Source organism: Gossypium hirsutum, chromosome A12 (genome assembly GCF_007990345.1).
Source record: "Gossypium hirsutum isolate 1008001.06 chromosome A12, Gossypium_hirsutum_v2.1, whole genome shotgun sequence".
NCBI lineage: Eukaryota > Viridiplantae > Streptophyta > Magnoliopsida > Malvales > Malvaceae > Gossypium > Gossypium hirsutum.
This window is the reverse complement of record NC_053435.1, coordinates 85,909,332-85,928,576: the sequence shown is the minus strand read 5'-3', so window position 1 is coordinate 85,928,576 and position 19,245 is coordinate 85,909,332. Positions and strand designations below refer to the sequence as shown.

At 33.9% G+C, this 19,245-nt stretch overlaps 4 protein-coding genes across 9 annotated transcripts; 3 read left to right on the top strand and 1 right to left on the bottom strand.

Annotated features, from left to right (window-relative positions):
* The first annotated feature begins 295 nt into the window (after positions 1-295).
* On the top strand, positions 296-2,868 carry LOC107931208 (thiamine pyrophosphokinase 1). Of its 2 annotated transcripts, none has more exons than XM_016863019.2 (6): positions 296-542; positions 680-776; positions 1,399-1,471; positions 1,676-1,777; positions 2,062-2,311; positions 2,485-2,868. In XM_016863019.2, exons 1-6 carry the CDS (start codon positions 401-403, stop codon positions 2,601-2,603), a joined length of 783 nt encoding a protein of 260 aa, XP_016718508.1. In that variant the 5' UTR covers positions 296-400; the 3' UTR covers positions 2,604-2,868. The 2 variants fall into 2 exon arrangements, with proteins under 2 accessions (XP_016718508.1, XP_016718509.1); XM_016863020.2 differs by having other exon boundaries at positions 366-542; positions 675-776.
* Positions 2,869-4,432: 1,564 nt separating this feature from the next.
* Positions 4,433-9,681, top strand: LOC107931240 (DNA mismatch repair protein PMS1). 4 transcript variants are annotated; one of them, XR_005906213.1, is made up of 8 exons: positions 4,434-4,939; positions 5,018-5,341; positions 5,939-7,264; positions 7,702-8,187; positions 8,581-8,649; positions 8,767-8,840; positions 9,178-9,277; positions 9,615-9,681. XR_005906213.1 is itself a non-coding variant. In XM_041082955.1 (5 exons), the coding sequence occupies exons 1-5, from the start codon at positions 4,706-4,708 to the stop codon at positions 8,146-8,148; spliced, it is 2,250 nt and encodes a 749-aa protein (XP_040938889.1). In that variant the 5' UTR covers positions 4,435-4,705; the 3' UTR covers positions 8,149-8,159. The 4 variants fall into 4 exon arrangements, 1 of the variants encoding a protein (XP_040938889.1); XR_005906212.1 differs by lacking the exon at positions 9,178-9,277; XM_041082955.1 differs by lacking the exons at positions 8,581-8,649; positions 8,767-8,840; positions 9,178-9,277; positions 9,615-9,681 and having other exon boundaries at positions 4,435-4,939; positions 7,702-7,979; positions 8,061-8,159.
* Positions 9,682-12,708: 3,027 nt separating this feature from the next.
* On the top strand, positions 12,709-15,335 carry LOC107931236 (probable U6 snRNA-associated Sm-like protein LSm4). Of its 2 annotated transcripts, none has more exons than XM_016863060.2 (8): positions 12,709-12,888; positions 13,119-13,167; positions 13,351-13,392; positions 13,505-13,603; positions 13,743-13,820; positions 14,235-14,274; positions 14,698-14,859; positions 15,032-15,335. In XM_016863060.2, exons 2-8 carry the CDS (start codon positions 13,165-13,167, stop codon positions 15,052-15,054), a joined length of 447 nt encoding a protein of 148 aa, XP_016718549.1. In that variant the 5' UTR covers positions 12,709-12,888; positions 13,119-13,164; the 3' UTR covers positions 15,055-15,335. The 2 variants fall into 2 exon arrangements, with proteins under 2 accessions (XP_016718549.1, XP_016718550.1); XM_016863061.2 differs by having other exon boundaries at positions 12,762-12,961.
* A 91-nt stretch (positions 15,336-15,426) lies between these two features.
* On the bottom strand, positions 15,427-18,561 carry LOC107931235 (WD repeat-containing protein GTS1). The gene is made up of 8 exons (XM_016863059.2): positions 18,183-18,561; positions 17,867-18,074; positions 17,673-17,768; positions 17,459-17,533; positions 17,118-17,228; positions 16,452-16,543; positions 16,074-16,158; positions 15,427-15,947 (listed from the first exon to the last, which is right to left on the bottom strand). Exons 1-8 carry the CDS (start codon positions 18,317-18,319, stop codon positions 15,579-15,581), a joined length of 1,173 nt encoding a protein of 390 aa, XP_016718548.1. The 5' UTR covers positions 18,320-18,561; the 3' UTR covers positions 15,427-15,578.
* Between the last annotated feature and the right edge of the window lie 684 nt (positions 18,562-19,245).

The window sequence follows — 19,245 nt, the reverse complement described above, 5'->3', positions numbered from 1 at the left end:
AGCCTGCACAATCTTTTTAATCTGCACCAAGATAGCATCCTCAATTAAGAAAGATGTATCAAAATACCTGTTGCTCCTTTGTCTTCATATCACATACAAATTGCAACTATTTGGAGGAAATTTTAAAATGTCAAAAGTATAGGGATTAAAATTGACTAATTCAAAAAGTAAAATGACTAAATTAATCAAATAAAAATATGTAGACTAAAATTCACAATTTATGAATAAGATAAGGACTTGTAGTACAATTTAAAAAAGAATAAATTAAACAAATAGTATACTCAATAGTCAATGATGCACCGCTCCGTACAAAAATGTTGAGGCTACAATCTATAATATTGGCAAAGGCAAACATTTTACCGTCCCTTCCCCCTCTTCTCTGCGCTTGGTGAAGAAGCGAATGATAGCCATGGACCTTATGCACCATTCGTCCTGTTTTCTTCTCCCCACGATTCCCCTACAACGACGCCCTTCTCTAACGTACGCCCTGCTCGTTCTTAACCAAAACCTTCCCAGATTCACTCCTCTTCTCTGGAACCACGGTCCTTACTTCATCCTCTTCTCCTTTCATTGATTCAGTGATTTTTTTTTTGAAGAAAGATTTTTAAAACTCATTATTATGCGTCTCTTCAAATTTTAAATGTTTTTTCTTCTTCTTTTTTTTTTTGGTTTAGAACAGCTCAGCTTCACCTCTGTGCTGACGGTGGCGCCAATCGCTTGTATGACGAAATGCCTCTGTTCTTCCCTCAGGAAGATGCCTCTGATGTTCGACGCAGGTTTCTTTTCTTCTTTTTTTTTTTAAAGAAAAATTTCTTATCCGTTTCTGTTATATACAGCTTTGGTTTGTGTTAGTTTTATTCCTTTTATGTAAGTTGTTCGATAAAGCTTAGTCGGAATCAATTTATTTACTTTTATCTGAGTTTCATGTGATTTAAATTCTTACATTAGTTATTAAAACCACTGAATTCGATCAACAATTTTCTTGAACGAACACAAGAGCTGTTAGAACATAGCTTCTTTTTTTGGGTAGTTTTTTAAATTTATGATTGTTGAGGGATGGCTCACTTCAAAGTGTTATCCATCATAGCCGGCGGACCTTTCAACAGGTTTAGCATTGTTTTTGGTTGGTGTGATTTGAATCCATGTCTTATGGCATATACAAGCCAACTATTTTGTTTGTTATATACTTCTCTTTTAGCAGTATTGGAGGCAAACTTTCTCGATGATACCAGACCTGCTGAAGGGTTTGCTGGTTCTTGTGGATGATACTTCGAAGATTTATTCCAAATAATTCGGCTGTCCCTGAACAATGTTATTGTTATAAGTGATCTAGAAAAGGCTTCCTTTGTTGTTACTTTTTAAGTAATATGATATCATTGGCGCTTTGATTCATGGCAGATACAAGCCGGATGTAATTAAAGGAGATATGGATTCGATACGAAGAGAAGTTCTTGAGTTTTATGCCAGCCTTGTAAGTTGGAAATTTTCTATTTCTACATTAATTTTGTGGTAAATTCAAACTTGTAAAGATTTATGTCTTCTTTCTTATGTTTGTTTCATTTGCTGCTCTGTTTTGATGAGCATTATGTTCATTCTCCTTCAATTTAAGGTGTTAGGTCCCTCTGGTGCATAACATTTTAGTGTTGAGATGTTTTTACTTGCTGCTTTTTTGTAGGGAACTGAAATTGTTGATAAATCTCATGATCAAGATACCACTGATCTACATAAATGTGTAACATACATTCGTGACTCTGCTTCGGGTTTGGATAAGTCTAATGTAAGTTAAACTTAAGCGTTCTAGAATTTATCTAGAGGAATCTGCCATAGATGCCTATATTTATTACTTGGATTCAGAGTGAATTCCTGATGTGGGTGTCAGAGTTCGTGTCCAATGTGACTATGTTTATATTGGAAGAACATACTCTAAACTAATGTCTGAATGTATACCATACTGTATTTTGGAAGAAAATGAAGAGTCTAGATAACATGGAAAGATACTATGCATTGCATCTTGTAGAGTGTGCTTAGATAATCCTTTCCTTTTTCCTTGTTTAATGGCAGCTTTGCGTTCTTGTTGTTGGAGCACTTGGTGGACGATTTGATCATGAGATGGGGAACCTAAATGTCATATGCCGTTTCTCGTCCATGCGAATAGTCCTTTTATCCAACGATAGTCTCATTCATCTCCTTCCAAGGACTTACTGTCACGAGATACATATCCAAACTTCCGTTGAGGGCCCGCACTGTGGACTCATCCCTATTGGGACGCCATCAAAAAGCAGTACAACGACCGGGCTTCAGTGGGACCTGAGTAAGCAATATCATTACATTTGTTCTGGTGCTTGCTTTCTTATATTTGGTAGTTGAGCTCAAATGAACATAGTTTCATGCTTATGTCTTTGAAGCTCTCCAGCAATGGAGGTATATGTAATGGAAGGAAACTAATTATATATCCTATATGATTTTAACAAATGGGTGGTGCAGATAACACAGCGATGGAATTTGGTGGTCTAGTAAGCACATCGAATATAGTTAAGGAAGAGAAAGTGACGGTGCAATCTGATTGTGACCTTCTTTGGACCATTTCCATTAAGAAGTTATAGTAGTGGCTGTTATTTATTATATACATATATTTCATAGTTTGCTTTCTTATGAATTGGCTGCGGATATAGCTTTCGTGTAAAAAGGGCCGGTCGAAAAAGCCGATGTTGATGGGGTGATCTTGAAAAGATGAAAAATGAAAAACTATTGCATTGCTGCCTGCAGAAGTGCAAAGCCATGCAATGTAGCAATTGTTGTCGTCTGAAAGTTAGAACCACTTTATTACCATATATTATTTCAATATTTATTATCTGTTTTCTTTTCTAATTTAGTGACGTCTCTTTTCTTTTAGATCCATGGGATGCAGTAAGTCGACAAATTTTGTTAATATACAATTAAGTTGATTGAGTTTTAATTTGATTGTTATTTTTGTTGTAATAATTTGGAGATTGTATTGGAGGTTATGGGAATTTCTTAAGGAATTTTATAGAATTAAAAAGTAAACACAAAAAACGTCCACGGGTTGGGTTTAAACAAAATTTTAGATCTGTTTGTTAGATTTGAGTCTGGTTTGGCCTGAAAAATGAGTTTAAAACTTGGCTCAAGTTTGACTCAGATAAAATGCTAAAATTTAGGTTTGGTCCGGCCTGTCTTGGTCGTATTAATTTTTTTATATAGTTTTTTTTAAAAATATATAATATATAATATATAAAAAATTAAAAACATTAAAATAAATATTTTTTAATAAATTGAAAATAAATTAAATATAATATATATACTTAAATAATACAAACATAGGTGCAACTAGGTGTGTGTATTCGGTCGAGTCGAAAAATTTTGAGTTAGTCAAGTTGATTAATTCCATTTTAGTAACTGGATTTAATTTGAAATTTTTTCGAATCGAATTGAGTTAAAAAAGTATGAGTCAAGTCGAGTTGAGTTAACAAATACTATTATTTATACTCAATGTTGTATTTGCATGGACGAATTATTTAACTAGTAGACGAAGTACATGATTATTTAACTACATAAACAAATATAATGGTTTTGTCCTTTAACTTAACGAGTAAATATTTATCAAAACTACATAGTTTTACATTTTCTTATTCAGATTTTCGGATAACTCGAACTGTGTAATTCAAAATTGAGTTAAACCGAAAAATTTAATTTTTTATTTGAGTTTATCCAAATAATTTGATTAACTCAAATAACTCGAACTATTTAATTCAAAATTTAAAATTTTTATCGAGTTTTTCGAATCAAATTGAATTTTACCCATCCCTAGTTACAACTTAACAAGTAAATAACTCTAAAATAGTAACAAATTAACAATAACATTTATACAATATCTAAATAATAACAATAGAATAGTAGCAATATAATAGTGAAATAGTAGCAAATTATTAAAAAATAAAAAATAATAGTTTTTTATTTTGCATATTCAGGTCTGATCAAACTCGAGTAAAAAGGTCTTACTTAAAATCCGACCTATTTTCTAAACAAATTTTATTTTTTATCCAAACTTATTTTTTAAGTATATATTTTTATTCAATTCTCTTATTTTTCAAATGAACTATAAATAGGTCTTCTTTAACTTTTGCTCTAAATGTAACTTTGTTTTTGGGTTTAATAAAATCGATTACATATATAATATATAAAAAAGGTGTGGATTTTTCTTTCTATATAGACCATGGTTAAGTATCCATTCAGCCTTAAATTAAGTATCGAATGGTTTAAGTTTTATTCCAATCAATTTTGATCCATTTCGATCAAGTGATTAACGTAACATTTTAATTTTAAATTTATTTTTATAAATATAATAAATTAATCAAATTAGTTAATAATTTTAAAATTACATAAATCAAAAGATGCCAATATCAGCAAGTGTCAGAACCAAAAAGGAACACAATAAGATGAACTACATATGGAGTCAAACTTTGATTGGCGCCAGCCAAGTATACACCTCCTTGCTTCGCTTCTGTCTTTTGGCGGCAAAATCTAACCAGATAGGGTTTAGTACCTCTCTCTCTCTCTCTCCCCCGTGCTAAAACACTAGCTCTCACCTTTTGGCTTCGCATTTAGAGAAATTCTCCATTCTCTAGGGTTTTTGTCATTCAAATTACTCTTGGATCTTCGGTTCGTTGAAATATTTACTCTTTTTCCAATGGAAGGATCGCCTCAATCTAAGTCCCCTGTAATTAAGCCCATTAACAAAGGCGTCGTTCACAGAATCTGCTCCGGTCAAGTCATATTAGACCTCTCCTCCGCCGTTAAGGAACTCGTTGAGAACAGCCTCGACGCTGGCGCCACCAGTATTGAAATCGCTCTCAAAGAGTACGGGGAAGAATGGTTTCAGGTCATCGATAATGGGTGTGGTATTTCACCTGCTAATTTCAAGGTAAAATTCCACCATTAGCCGCACAAATTTTTTACCTTTTATTTTTGTTTTTATTTTTTATTTTTTATTATTTTGTAGGTCGTGGCTCTTAAACACCATACGTCGAAGCTTGCGGATTTTCCAGACCTTGAATCTCTGACTACGTTTGGATTTAGAGGGGAGGCATTGAGTTCGCTTTGCGCTTTGGGGAATCTGACTATTGAAACGAGAACGAAAAATGAACCCGTTGCAACGCATTTAACTTTTGATCATTCTGGTCTGTTGATAGCTGAGAAGAAAACTGCACGGCAAATTGGTACAACTGTCACTGTCAAGAAGTTGTTTTCGAATCTACCAGTGCGAAGCAAGGAATTTCATCGCAACATACGCAAGGAGTATGGCAAACTTATTTCCTTGTTGAATGTGAGTGCATCCATGGGTATCAGAAGCTTTAAAATTGTAGTTTATTACTTGTTGTGTTGTTAAACTTTTTATTTGGATGAGAACAACATTAGATTGGTCTTTATTTGTTGTGCCTAGGGTTGACATAACGTGTTTATAAGGCTTTGTCCTTAATTTAGAAGCAACATGCATATGAGAACCTTTCCGAAGTAAGATTTGTGATTCATTATCAGGAAGGCACTGAAAAAATGCCTATAGAGTATGACTGGAGTCTACGTAATGCTCAATGAGTTATGCTCAATGAGTTTTTGATTGGATATTGTTTGCTTAACCCTGAAGTATCTTGTACATGACTGATGGTTTCATCCTTACAGTGCATAGATGCATAATGATACTATATAATTTATCAGTCAATAAAGAGTGTAATCTCTCCGTTCTCTTACAATGACAGACTACTATTTGGCTTTTTCTTCTCCTTTTTGTGTTAGGAGTTAGAGATACTCATTGCTCAATCATAGCTATGTGGTACGTCTACATTGTGTTACTCAGCACTCATCCTTTCACTAATTTGGAATTTTGTGGATTAAAAGGATATTATTCTTATGTTTTTCATTACAGGCATATGCACTTACGGCAAAAGGAGCCAGGTTAGTCTGCAGCAACACAAGCGGAAAGAATTTAAAGTCTGTGGTTATTAAAACGCAAGGAAGTGGTTCCCTCAAAGATAGCATCATACAAGTTTTTGGCATGAACATGTTTAACTGCTTAGAGCCTATGTCTATATGTATATCAGACGACTGCAAAATTGAAGGGTTTCTTTCTAAGTCTGGACAGGGTAGTGGCCGCAGTATGGGAGACAGACAATACTTTTTTGTAAATGGTAGGCCAGTGGATATGCCTAAAGTGAGCAAGCTTGTGAATGAAATATATAAAGGTGCAAACTCTAAGCAGTATCCTGTAGCCATAATGAATTTTATCATTCCAACTAGAGCATGTGATGTCAATGTCACTCCTGATAAAAGAAAAGTATTTTTTTCTGATGAAAGCATGATTTTGCAATCTTTGAGGGAGGGTTTGCAGCAGATATATTCCTCAAGTAATGCCAGTTATATTGTTAATGGAGTTGACGACACTAAGGAAGCAGATTCCTTTGAGTTTTGCTCTTCACCTGAAAAATCTAATATCCTTTCAGAGCAGTCACCTTCAGCTGGAGTAAATTTGAAATTTTCCATGAGGGAACATTCTCCAGAGGATAAAACGTCCTTTAGAACTGTCAATATCAACGCTCAAAGTTTGCAGTTATCAGAAGGGTCAGTATCTAGTGATCTTGAGAACATACCGACTTTAGGAGTACAAGGGACAAACAAGGTCGATGGTGTTATTGAGGCTAATGCAGGGCAATTGACAAGTCATATGGATGATACAGCTAAAAAGGATTTATCAGGAGGATTAACCCTTAGACATCATGAGGATTCATTGAAGAAGGACTTCACCTTACAGGTACACAGAATGAATAAGATTGATGGTTTTTTGGAGCCTAACGATGGGGGTTTGACAACTCATATGAACAGTACAGCTAGCAAGAGCTCTTCATCCCCTTCAACTTCAATTGGGAAAGGAAATTCTGTAAATAGAGATTGTAGTAGTCATTCAGGCTATGTTCAATCATCACTGAACAAATTTGTAACTGTAAATAAGAGGAAGCATGAAAGCATTAGTACCGTGTTATCTGAAGTGCCTGTCTTAAGAAATCAAAGTCTTCATTACCAATCGAAAAACAGCAATTTGAATCTGCGTGCTTTGGGCTTAAGAGATCAAGTTGATGATTCCTCCAAGTTGAATGAGAACGAGCCTAGAAAGTTTCTCAGAGCGCATAGCATCTTGGATGAAATTGAAAATCCTAGTTCTCCTAGTGGCAACACTAGTGGTGGAAAACCTGGAGAGGTACATGGTCCTATTATATATTCTTAACTCGGTCAGTCCTGCTATACCAGTAACAAAACAAGACAAGAAAAACTAAGCTGGATAAATTCCTTATGATAATAAAAGTAAGTCCGACCAATATTTAGGAAAAACCTGCATATGTTTTTTTCCTTTCAAAACAAAGTTCTAAACTATGCTATCTGACTCTTCTCTTTGCCTATCTTAACTGAGTCAAACATATATCAGTATCAGATGCCTCAGGGCTCAGACGAACAGGAGTATTTGGTAAAGGTTATAAAAGTTATGTACCATAGTTGTGTACAATGCATCTACCATTTCTCCAAAACCTAGGTAGAAATCCTTTTTGTGGTGTACATCCTTCATAATCTTGAATATCAGCCTGGAAGTCTAATTGTTATCAATGATCACTCTTCTGATTTCAACTAGTTCTTTCACAGGAATCTGAGAATCATGAAAAAGCAGTGCCTTCTGCTGGAACAGAACACAGTGATTTATTCCACAAAAATCCCGAGGATGTACCTGAAAAAGCATCTACAGTTCCAACATCAGAGTCTCTATCCTCTGCTTTAATTGTAGATGCTTCCGTACCTCTATCTGATAAAAAGATATGTTCTACATTGGAGTTTAGATTTGAGGACTTATTGACAAAGAGGCGGCAGAGGATGTCAAGAGTACTATACACCGGTTACAGATTCCTCAGCATGAAGAAAACAAGGTCCATGAAAATATTCAATCCAAGTAGCAGAATAGTTATCCAGTTCTTTTTCGGTAATTTGATTTTCGATATTGTCAATAGGTGTTATACTGCTGCGACACTTGAGCTTTCTCAACCACAGGATGTGGAGCAAAAAGTACAAGCTTTAGATGCTGCTACTAGAGAGTAGGAGAAACTTTTCAAAAAAGAAGACTTTAGCCGAATGAAGGTCTTTATGCTACAAAAGCCTTTTATTTCTTTCTGCTTTGTTGGACCTGGAGTCTTGTGGGAGACACTGAACTGCCTAGCTTATGCTTTTTGTGGACATGCATGAATTTCTCAAATTCTAAATTCATACAAGTTTCTTCTAGTTGATTGGATTTAATATGTATAAAAGCACTTTATAGTCTTTGATCAGGATTGGTTTAGATGGTTTAGGTTTCAATTATGACTAGCATGAACTCAACTAAATGTATCTGTTAATAAATTGGTAATGAAGCAGGTTAGTTTTCTAATGTTTCAGTGCAAGTCTGAAACTGTAAACGCGATAGTTGAATATATGCATGCATGAAATACTATCATATTTAATTAGTTATGGCAAATGGTTGCTTCTGTTTCTCAGGTGGTCGGGCAATTTAATCTTGGATTCATCATTGGGAAGTTAGATGAAGATTTATTTATTGTGGATCAGGTAACATCTTAGCTATTTCTTTTTCATGCCTGCTTGGTTTTGCCACTTTCATACGGAATTAGTTTTCTGCTTATCCTTTTTGTAAAATAAAATAAAATAAGATCTGTGTATTTTCAGCATGCTGCTGATGAGAAATACAATTTTGAGCATCTGGCTCAATCAACCATCTTGAACCAGCAGCCTTTGCTTCGGTGAGGAGTTTATAATGTTTATTGAATTACTTATTTTCAAATAATGTTTTCTCAATTATAAAAGCTGAAATCAGATGCAAAGTATTTTAGATAATGATGATTGAAGATAAGTAAATAGATCCTAGAAGTGCAGAAATTAATAATTGAAAAATTGCAGTAAGCGACGTATGGGATCCTGATGCTAGAAGTCTTTTTTATCTTTTTGCTATAGTAAATAAAGTAGATTCTAATGGTTGTGATCACAAAGAAGAAAATGATCTAAAAGTTGGTTATAAATTATAGTAAAATTTTCGCTCTATTGCTGTCTACTTATCCTGTAATTGTGCCTGTCAATTAGGTGAATTTTATTGAGCTATTGAACTGAATGGATACATCATGTGGCTTCTGAACAGCCATTGAGCTGTCCCTTCTGGAGCTTCTGGCCGAATTTTTACACAGTAAACATGCTTGAAATCATCACAAGCTAGAAGTATTTCTAGCTTCCTTGCTTTTCATTTAAGGGGTGGGAACTGGATACATATATTATTCTGGTGATTGCTCTGAAGCAGCAGCTGTACTTAGGTGTTGAATTCAAAAGTATTTAATTGGATTAGGAAAGCATGGAATGCAAAAGTACGGAGTGTCATAAATTAAACCCCTCAGAAAAAAATAAATACATATATTGTTTTGGATTGGTAGTCCAAGACTTGCAGCTTTTTTGTTTTCTGCTTTCTTCTTAAGGAGATCATTTAATTTCCACAGCGAATTCTGAACTTGACTTCTTACCATGTGCAGGCCTCTGAGATTGGAGCTATCTCCTGAAGAAGAAGTAGTTGCTTCAATGCATATGGACATAATCAGGTTCAATTTTCTGTTAGATGCGGTTCCTTTCACTCATTAACTATATGCTCTTTTTTCCTCCCAGAATCCTTTGAAATTTCAATTTTTCATGTCCTCTGAATTAAATCTTGTAATGTGGCTTTATAAATTTTTATCTTTGTATATTCAGGAAAAATGGGTTTATTTTGGAAGAGGATCCCCATGCTCCACCAGGGCACCATTTTAATCTCAGAGCTGTTCCCTTCAGTAAAAACATTACTTTTGGAGTTGAAGGTAGTTGTGTTTAATTTAACGTTGTTCTTCATTAAAGTCATTTTACCCCTTTATGGTATTCTGGTTAAAGAACGCATATGACACTAGGAATTTTTTATCAACTCGCAACCAATGTACTTGATTATGCACATTACGTAAAATGTAGTGAAAATGACAATTTAAGCAAGAAACATGGATATCAAAATGGTGGGAACAACATTATAAATGTTTGCCATGCCCATATGTGCAAAATAAATACGACAAGGGAGGCAATTTTTAGACTCACACGTAAAAACACTGCATCTGCAAAATAAACACACTCTGAATTTTGCCTGTCTAGAGAATATGTGCCTTATTAATTTTTATTGACAGTATTTTCATTTTGTGAAATATAATGATGTCTTGAAGGATTATGTGCACAGCATATTGAATGATATCTCTGTAAACAGATGTTAAAGATTTGATCTCTACTCTTTCTGATAGTCAAGGAGAATGTTCGATAATCGGTAGTTATAAAATGGACACATCTGATTCTGTTTGCCCAACTAGAGTTCGTGCAATGTTAGCATCACGTGCTTGCAGATCGTCTGTCATGGTAGGAGATCCACTTGGACGAAATGAAATGCAGAAGGTAATCTGAATTCCTTTTATCATTGCGAGCATTCTATATTTTATAAACAGGGATTCTACTTACTAGCATGTACATATATAGGTTCTGAATATATTAGTTGGATTTGTGTGTCTCCACATGGAGTACGGATGCATTCGCCCATTCCTAGCCACTCAAATCATGCTTTCAATTTATTATTACACACAAGTTCTTATGTAAAGCTACTTGATATGGACATGTTCTATTTTTTCTTTTTTAAATGATTTTCGATCAAGGGTATGCATCTCAAAGTTTGCCATGATATTCCCAGATAGTAGAGCATTTGGCAGACTTGAAGTCTCCGTGGAATTGCCCACATGGACGGCCAACGATGCGACATTTGGTAGACCTGACAACCCTAAGCAAAGAACCGGATGAAAATGACACTAGCTGTTGATCCCACCTTCCATTCCATCCATGTGGTTCTGCCCCTTGTTTTTGGCTTGAGTTGAACTTATTCTGTATATATTCCAGCTAGTGATGATAACAAGCACTGGAAATGTACAATGATACTGCCGTATTAGGAATGGCTGCCGGATCTGTTCTGTTGGGTTCTTCCTTGTAATGTTATCTTGTTACAGGCGTCTAAGAACAACGAAGGCGGCCAAGAAAATGGCTGGATATAGAAATTGTCTTTCAGTCTAAATTCTATGAATGAGATTAGAATAATTATGGTGAAATTTGCTCCCCATTTTTTCATAGATAATTTAAAAAATGTTGTTTTAAAGTAATATGGAAAATATAATTATGTTGTATTATAGAAAATACCGATTTTTTATTTTGATTTTTTAAAATTGCTTTGCAACACAATAAATTAACATTTTAATCAAATTTACTATTTTTAAAAAAATTATATTTTTACCATACATTTTAATATACCATTTAAATCTAGTGAAGAAGAAAGGTTTCTTTATTAGCAGACGTGAGATCGGTTAATAATAACCAATAATATAAATATCTTAAAAAAAAATTCAAAGTAATGCAACCTTTTTAATAATAGCCAAACTAGTACAAGTTTTGTAAGTTAGAGAGAGAAATCAGTTCAAAGAAATCGATTTTTGCATTTTTAACCATGAATCCCAATTCCTTGAGTTCCTGTCAAATATTTGGAAAGAAATAAAAAATAATTAAAAAAAATTATGATTTTCTTAAAAAATTCAAGAAGAGACATGTAAAAAATCAAACTAAAATTGATTTGGAACGAAAAAGCTAACGGAATGTTGAAACTAAAATCGGTTTAAAGAGAGTGGCTGTTAGGTATTTATAACGTGGTAGTCAGTACTATTTATAGCAATCAGAATGTTTGATTTCAGTAATAAATCGGAATAATAGATTTTAGATTTCGTTTCAATACAAATTCTGATTTTGTTTTTAAATTTTAATTATTAATTTTAAAGTATATTATTGTTTTTTTGGCATCAATCAAAATTTTCATTAAAACAGAATCTAAAATTTATGGTTCTAATTTACTAATGAAGCAGAATGTTTTAACCGGTACAGACCATACCAATTATCATGCTATGCTATGAACACCTAAAATCAATCTATTTGAATCTATTTTGGTTACAACATTCCGTCAGCTTTTTTGGTTCCAAATCAATTTTGGTTTGATTTTCCAACATGCCTTCATGATTTTTTTAAGTCATAATGTTTTTTTTTTCTTTCCAACTGATCGACAGGGAATTGAGATTCATGGTTAAAAATGCAAAAATCGGTTTCTCTTTTCAATGTACAAAACGTGTACTAGTTTGGTTATTATTAAAAAAATATATTACTTTTAAATTTGTTTAAATTATTTATATTATTGAGATAAAAAAATTTAAATTTAAATTTTCAAAATAATATTGTTTGGAGAAATACTTATAAATTTTTAATATAAATAATAAAATGAACACAAAATTTATAAAAAATTTATTTTATGGTATACTCATTTGACAATTCAAATTAAATTTATTTAATTAAAAATTATTTTCATCTCAACAACTGAACGTTTAAATTGACATCTAAAATTTATTTAAATTGTCACGTAAGACTTTTATTAGGGAGATAGTAAATTTTAATGATAAATTAACTACTTTATAATATAACTATGATTAAAATGTAATATTTTAAATATAAATAATTAAAATAAAGTAACTACTTTTATTGTTCTAATATTTTCAACTATATTTTATAAACGTGTAGAGGGCTACAGGCAATAAGAACCCGCCCGATCCCCCCAAAGCAAACTCTATTTTTAAAACAGTGCGTGAGATCGGGGAAAAAACAACACAGTGAGATCGAAATTCAAACTGAAGCGTAAACCTTGTTCCTTCTTCTCTCTCGTTGGTATTTTCAATTCCCTTTCTTTGTTTTTATTATTTAGGGTTTTATTTTCTTCTTACCAAAGCGAAGCTTTAAGGTAATTATTAGTTATAAATTCTTGACTAAGCTAGGGTTAGATTTCAAATCGTAATTGTTCTATCATAATAAGATTCAATTCCTTGTTTTGTTTTTTTAAAATCATTTCCTTTATCTTACTCTTTCTGATATCGGTCTTGACTTTTTTTTTCTCGCAGTTATTTTTTGGTTGAGCTTCTACTGCATTCGAAAAGGAGGAACAAGATGGTAAATTACTCTACGCTGTTAACTTGTCATTCTGATTTCCTTATAAATCGTATGAAAAATGGGGAAATCGAAAAAAAAAATTATGGCAATTTCTCTTGGGCTGTCAAAGGGCTTTTGGATTCATTTTATTTTCTGTTAACTGTTATTTCCTCGGCTAACCCGTTTTACACAAACTTCTGCCAGCTTCCTCTTTCTTTACTAAAAACTGCACAGGGCCATCCTATGGTAATCATACTTTCCCTTGCACTCCCGTTATGGACTGCTGATAAAAGTTTGCTTCATTTATTGATTTTTGAGATGTCTTTTTTTTTTTTTTGGTCTTTCTGTTGGCTAACAGCTGGTGGAACTGAAAAATGGGGAGACTTATAATGGACATTTAGTCAATTGCGACACTTGGATGAACATTCATCTTCGTGAAGTTATCTGCACTTCAAAGGTACAAATATCAATTCATTCAGTGTTTCTCATTTTATTTTATTTCCTTTCAGGAATAAATGTAAGAATATATTTTTTTTCTTTATTTTCTTAAAAAAAGAAAAATATTTGGTGGGGGTTTGATTGAAAACATATTGTAGGATGGAGACAGGTTTTGGCGAATGCCCGAATGCTATATCCGTGGAAATACAATTAAGTATCTTCGAGTTCCTGATGAGGTAGCTTTTATTCTATATATGTTGTTTAGTTTACGTCAAGAGTATCGCATTTTTAGTTTTATTCACTGTTTAAGTTTTATAAATGCTTGATTCATCGTTGTCTTTGTGAAAGCATGAAGTGGATTTTTAGTGATTGATAACTGTGGTTTTAAAAGGGGTGTTTTTTGTTCTAGGAATGTGGAGCTAGCTGTGTAATGATTTGTTTTTATAAGAACATCTGCCATCTCTAATGGAAAACAAACTTTAGATCTTCTTATCTTACATGCCCTTTGTGCTGCACCCTCTCGAATTTTAAGCTCCACTTAAATATTGCTGCTTGGTCTTTATTATAATTTCTTGTGCCATTCTCCTAACCATTTTAGTAGCTTATTTCACCAATTTGCTAATCTGAATAACTTTGCCATTGAATTTCAGGTAATTGATAAAGTTCAGGAAGAAACAAAGAGTCGTGCAGGTATGGTTTAATTCTGTTGCTAGTTATTAAAAGTGGTTGATCAGTACTGTGGTAATCAATTTAAGTAAAAATATGAGTACAAGTAGTTTGTTCCTCTGATGAGTTGCATTTCAAGCATGTATGGCACATTCTCTGAAGGTGTATGTTGCAGATTAAATTGTTTTTGGATAATTGTTTGCTGGAAGTGATGTAATTTTCGTATACATGTAGTCTTTTATGTTCCCACCTTTTTCTGTCCCCCCGAACACCCTTTTTTCTTTTGTTTCTGTTGTATTCTATTCTGTGCATCCAGAAAATTGCACACAGAATACAGTACCAACTTTACAAAACTTTGCCCTTGTTGATACTGGATACTATTAGAGATTTCTGCATTTGAAAACTGGAGTATTTAACTGGGCCTTTTGACTGCGGTTACCTTTTCAGATAGGAAGCCTCCTGTTTTAGGTCGTGGCAGAGGTAGAGGTAGAGAAGATGGTCCTGGTGGAAGGCAACCAAAAGGAGCTGGGCGTGGATTTGAAGATGGTGCTAAGGGTGGAGGAGGACGAGGCAGGGGTGGCTCAGGTGGAAAGACCAGTGGAAGCAGAGGTAAATTTTCTAAAAGTCAACCAAGCAGCTGCAGAAGCGTGTATTCATATGTTGGCATTGAAAACACTGTGAAATCCTTTTGTAGTTTAGAAGATAATTTAATAATCTGTCATGGCTGGTTTTACATTTTGACATATTCAGACTAATGGTCTTCTTTTACTTCTGGTAATAGGTGGTGGCCGAGGTCGAGGTTGATGTCATGCTTCTTTATATTGGGCAACGTTGCTATTTTTAGAAGCTGGTTGCCTCCAATTGACCGAAGTTGGTTTCTATCCTTTTTGTTTTTTCTGTCGGAGTGGTTTGTCCGAAGTACCAGATATCATGTAGCGTTGCAAAATTAAGATTAAGATATTGTTTTGTGGTTTGCCACTTTGTCTTCTTGGCCCTTTATCTTATTAAGGTTCTGTATTGTCAGACAGTTCCCTGTTAAATGATTACCCACTTTGTTGGAATGAATTTATTTACTTATCATGAAATGTCAAGCTAAAGAGCTCCAAATTTGTTAGCGATATACATATATATACTCGTGGGGAATAGATGGTGGGAGTAATAAGAGTTCCCGAAGGCTGAAAAGAAAAAGAAAGAAAACAATTGCTTTAAATAGTAGAACAATTTAATTTCCAAGTGCTTTCTTACATTACAGCACATGAACTGGGAAAACTTTTTGAGGGACAAGAAAAAGTTACAAAGACAAACCATGAGAGCAGTGCAATGTATACTTAGTAGGGACAACGCCTACTGTTTTTTCGATTTCGAGGTACCTTCTTGGCCAATGTACTTGTACTTGAGATCCAGGACCGACTGATGACTTGTGAATCATCACCTTTCCAACAGCATAACCGACCATCCTCACCACCGGTCCATCCAAAAAGGCCTTGACTTTGAGCAGTTCCACTTTGCATGCTAGGCATAGGCAATATGCTCCTAACAACACCCATATGGCCACCCCCAAGAACTGCTTCTGGAGGTCCTATCACTGCTGTTCCTTTATGCTTTACCGGAAAATAACCTATAGAGCCAGCATTAGTCCCACCGATCACCCATAAATTGTCTCCTCCGGAACAGTGACAATCAACAAAATAATCAACCTGCAAAAAAGAAAAAATCCCCAATGGGACTTCTTTGGTAAAATGATCTTCAATACAAATTGGTCCATGTTTTATCCAATTTCATAGCTTGCTTTACACCTAGAAAAAGCTTATTTTTCGACTTACATGATCCAATGTCCAACTCTCTGATGCCAATGAACGAGCTTCCTCAAAGTTTGCTTCATTGGTTCCTTCCTTCCAATCCCATACACTGCGAGGGGTTGTAAAATAATTGTCTTAAGAACTAATTAAAAGGGGCGGGGGGGCGGGGGTCATTGAATGCATCTAGTAGCAAATTAGCAGGAAAAAGAAAAAGAAGACATTTTGGCGCAGAGTCGTCGAGCTTAAATGTAATTTCTGTTCCAAGTATATTTCTAGGTAAATGTTGGTACTGATTCACCGGCACTAAAAAAAGAGAGTTGAGAGAACAGAGTAGATTCCATCCACTATTTTGCAAATTCAGAAAACAAAGCATAATAATTTATGGTTCAGGGATAAAGATACCTTAAAGTCTCAATGTTTGTTAAACACCAGAGCTTTTCATAAGAGTCCCCAAAAACCCCAACTTTTGCAATTGAAGTTCCCACATTGATAACCTGAATTTTTGGGACAAAAATAAAATCATATAGTCACTACTGGCGGGAATTGTCAAAAAGAAACAGTGCATTCTCTAAACCACTAAGATGAGCAAAAAAAGTAGTAAATTATGGACCATGAGCATAAGGATAAAACTCTTTTGCTGCTCAAATAACTTGTATGTTGAGAGTGTATAGACTGAAAAGACATTAGTTTGAAAAGGAACAAGTATAAACTAGGAACTCACATAGGAAGTACTTATAGGAAGTAGTATTACAATTAATCATCAGGATGAGTTAACAGATTACTTAACAGTTTAATCAGCTATATGCAATAAGAGTTCACCCAGTCTGTGCTAAAATACATGAGGACTTTGAAGTTATAAACAACTTTACCAGCAAAAAGTTTCAATTATATACTGATAAAAATACACCCAACTAAATTGATATCAAACTTAACTGCTAAAAGTTTTCATGGTAGGAACAAGAACCTAAAAAGGAACCATCCTTCACATATCTAAAAGAATGAGGGAGGGATATCTAGTGGATATACCGGTCACTAAACAAAATAACAGAAAAACAAGTCAGCACTTACAGATTCAAGATGATCATCATCATTGATATCTCCATTGGTATCAAATATGCAAATCAATCCATCAGCAGAAGCAGAAGCTAGTTTGTTTTGATGGTCAGGGACAAAATGTACCTTTCAACAATAAGGAGAAACAACAATGGTGAGAATAAGCTACATGATTCAACTGATAAAATCCTAACCATTACTAGCCTATCGCAAAAGCACAAATTTGTTTAATCTACATTCTAAGTTTCTGTAAGCCAAGCATGGCCACAAAAATGGGGATGTAATTATGTAAATAAAATAGAAGAAGCCCATAGACCTCAAAAAAGATAAAGATCGAACAGGGGCCAAAGACTAACCTGAGTAACATCATCCACAAGAGATTCCTCCAAGCATGCAACTTGCTTCTTGTTCCTCCAATCCCAGAGAAGTATCTGTCTTGTTGATAAACAAGCAATAACAAACATTCATGAAAAACTATACCAAAACTAACAGATGTTTGATCTAAGTGGGGCAAAAAACAATAACTTAAGAACATATAATGTGATGAAAGCCAGTATAGACATAGTAAACCTGGGATTGACATCCAGCAGCCAAAAGATTATCATCAGACCCTCCAAATGAGAAGCTAAAAACCTCTTGAGAAGAACCAGCAGTTACACACGATACCTAAATCAAAACCCATCAAACAAAATCCACAAAAAACAATAAAAAAAAGAGGTTCAATTTCAAAATCATACGGGAAAAACACTGGTCTATGAATTAACCTGTTGAAAAGTTCTGGTATCCCACGCCCTGATAGTTCCATCAGAGGAACAAGAGTGCAAAACATGCTGATTGGAACCGCCAGAGAAAGATATATGATTAATAGTTGAGGAATGTCCCTTGCAATCTCCAAAATATTGACCCGTCATTGGCGAGTAAAGTTTCACTGCATTAGTCGATAAAGATACCGCCATGGAAGTCCAATCATCCCTTTTTCAAAAACCCAATTACCATCAACATTAACACCACGGGAACTTTAAAAAAAATAATAACCCAATTTTCAACGATTAGAATCGATTTCAAAGAAAGGAAACGTACCTGGGGACGATTTGGAATACATAATCGTCGCCGTAATTGGTTTGTATGTAATCTTTTAGACCAAATTTCTTGGTTGAACTGGGAATAGGTTGTTGTTCTTCTACTTCCATCTCTGAAGCTTCTATTTCTACCTCCATGTCTGTGAATTTTTAAGATCTTTGTGGTTGCTTTGAGCTTTAGCTACTGAAAAAGAGGCAAAAGCAAGGAGGGGGCGCCTATAGGCATGAAGGATTTCAGGGTTTTAGAGATGGTCGATTATAAACGGTAAAAGATCTCTCCAGTTCCTCTCAATTTTGAAATTGGTCAAATTAGTCCCTCTCACAAAAATTGGAGCAATATCCATATTAATTTCAAAAGTGAGCAAGGACAATTACTCACCGTGTTAGTGCCTTCAATCAATTTTACATAATTTTAATTGGTATAATAACAAATTTAACCTTCAATATTTATATATTTTGTCATTTTGGACTTAATTCTAAAAAAATTCAACAAACTCAACCTCTAAATTTATATATTTACACAAATGTTAGTGAGATAAATTTGTTAAATTAGGATCAAATTGATAGAATGTGTAAAATTTTAGAGCTAAATTTGTTATTATACCAATTAAAATTTTGTATAATTGATAGAAGACTTTAACTCATGATTAATTGTCTTAGCTGCTCTTTTCAAAATTGATAGATTTGAGAAAGATCAATTTGCTCGATTTCAAGATTGAGAAGGACTAGGGAGATCATTTTACCAATAAAAACCATTAGGTTGGCTCAACTTGTTTCTAGTGACCAATCAGTTTTTGCCACCTCATCTGTTTTTTTCTAGCAACGATAAAAACATCTAATTTTGTTTTTCACCCCTTCACTTTACAAAAAACTAATTTGTTAGAATTTGGTAAAGTTAGTTCAATTTAGTTCCTTGTATATAAATTACTGAACTGGCAACTTTAAGTTTAAAGGTTTAACAATGTACCTCAATTAGATTAGCTTCTCAATTTTTGTAAAGTATAATGATCAAATTCTAATAAATTAAAATAGAAAAATTAAATTTTTAAATTTTTTGTAAAGTA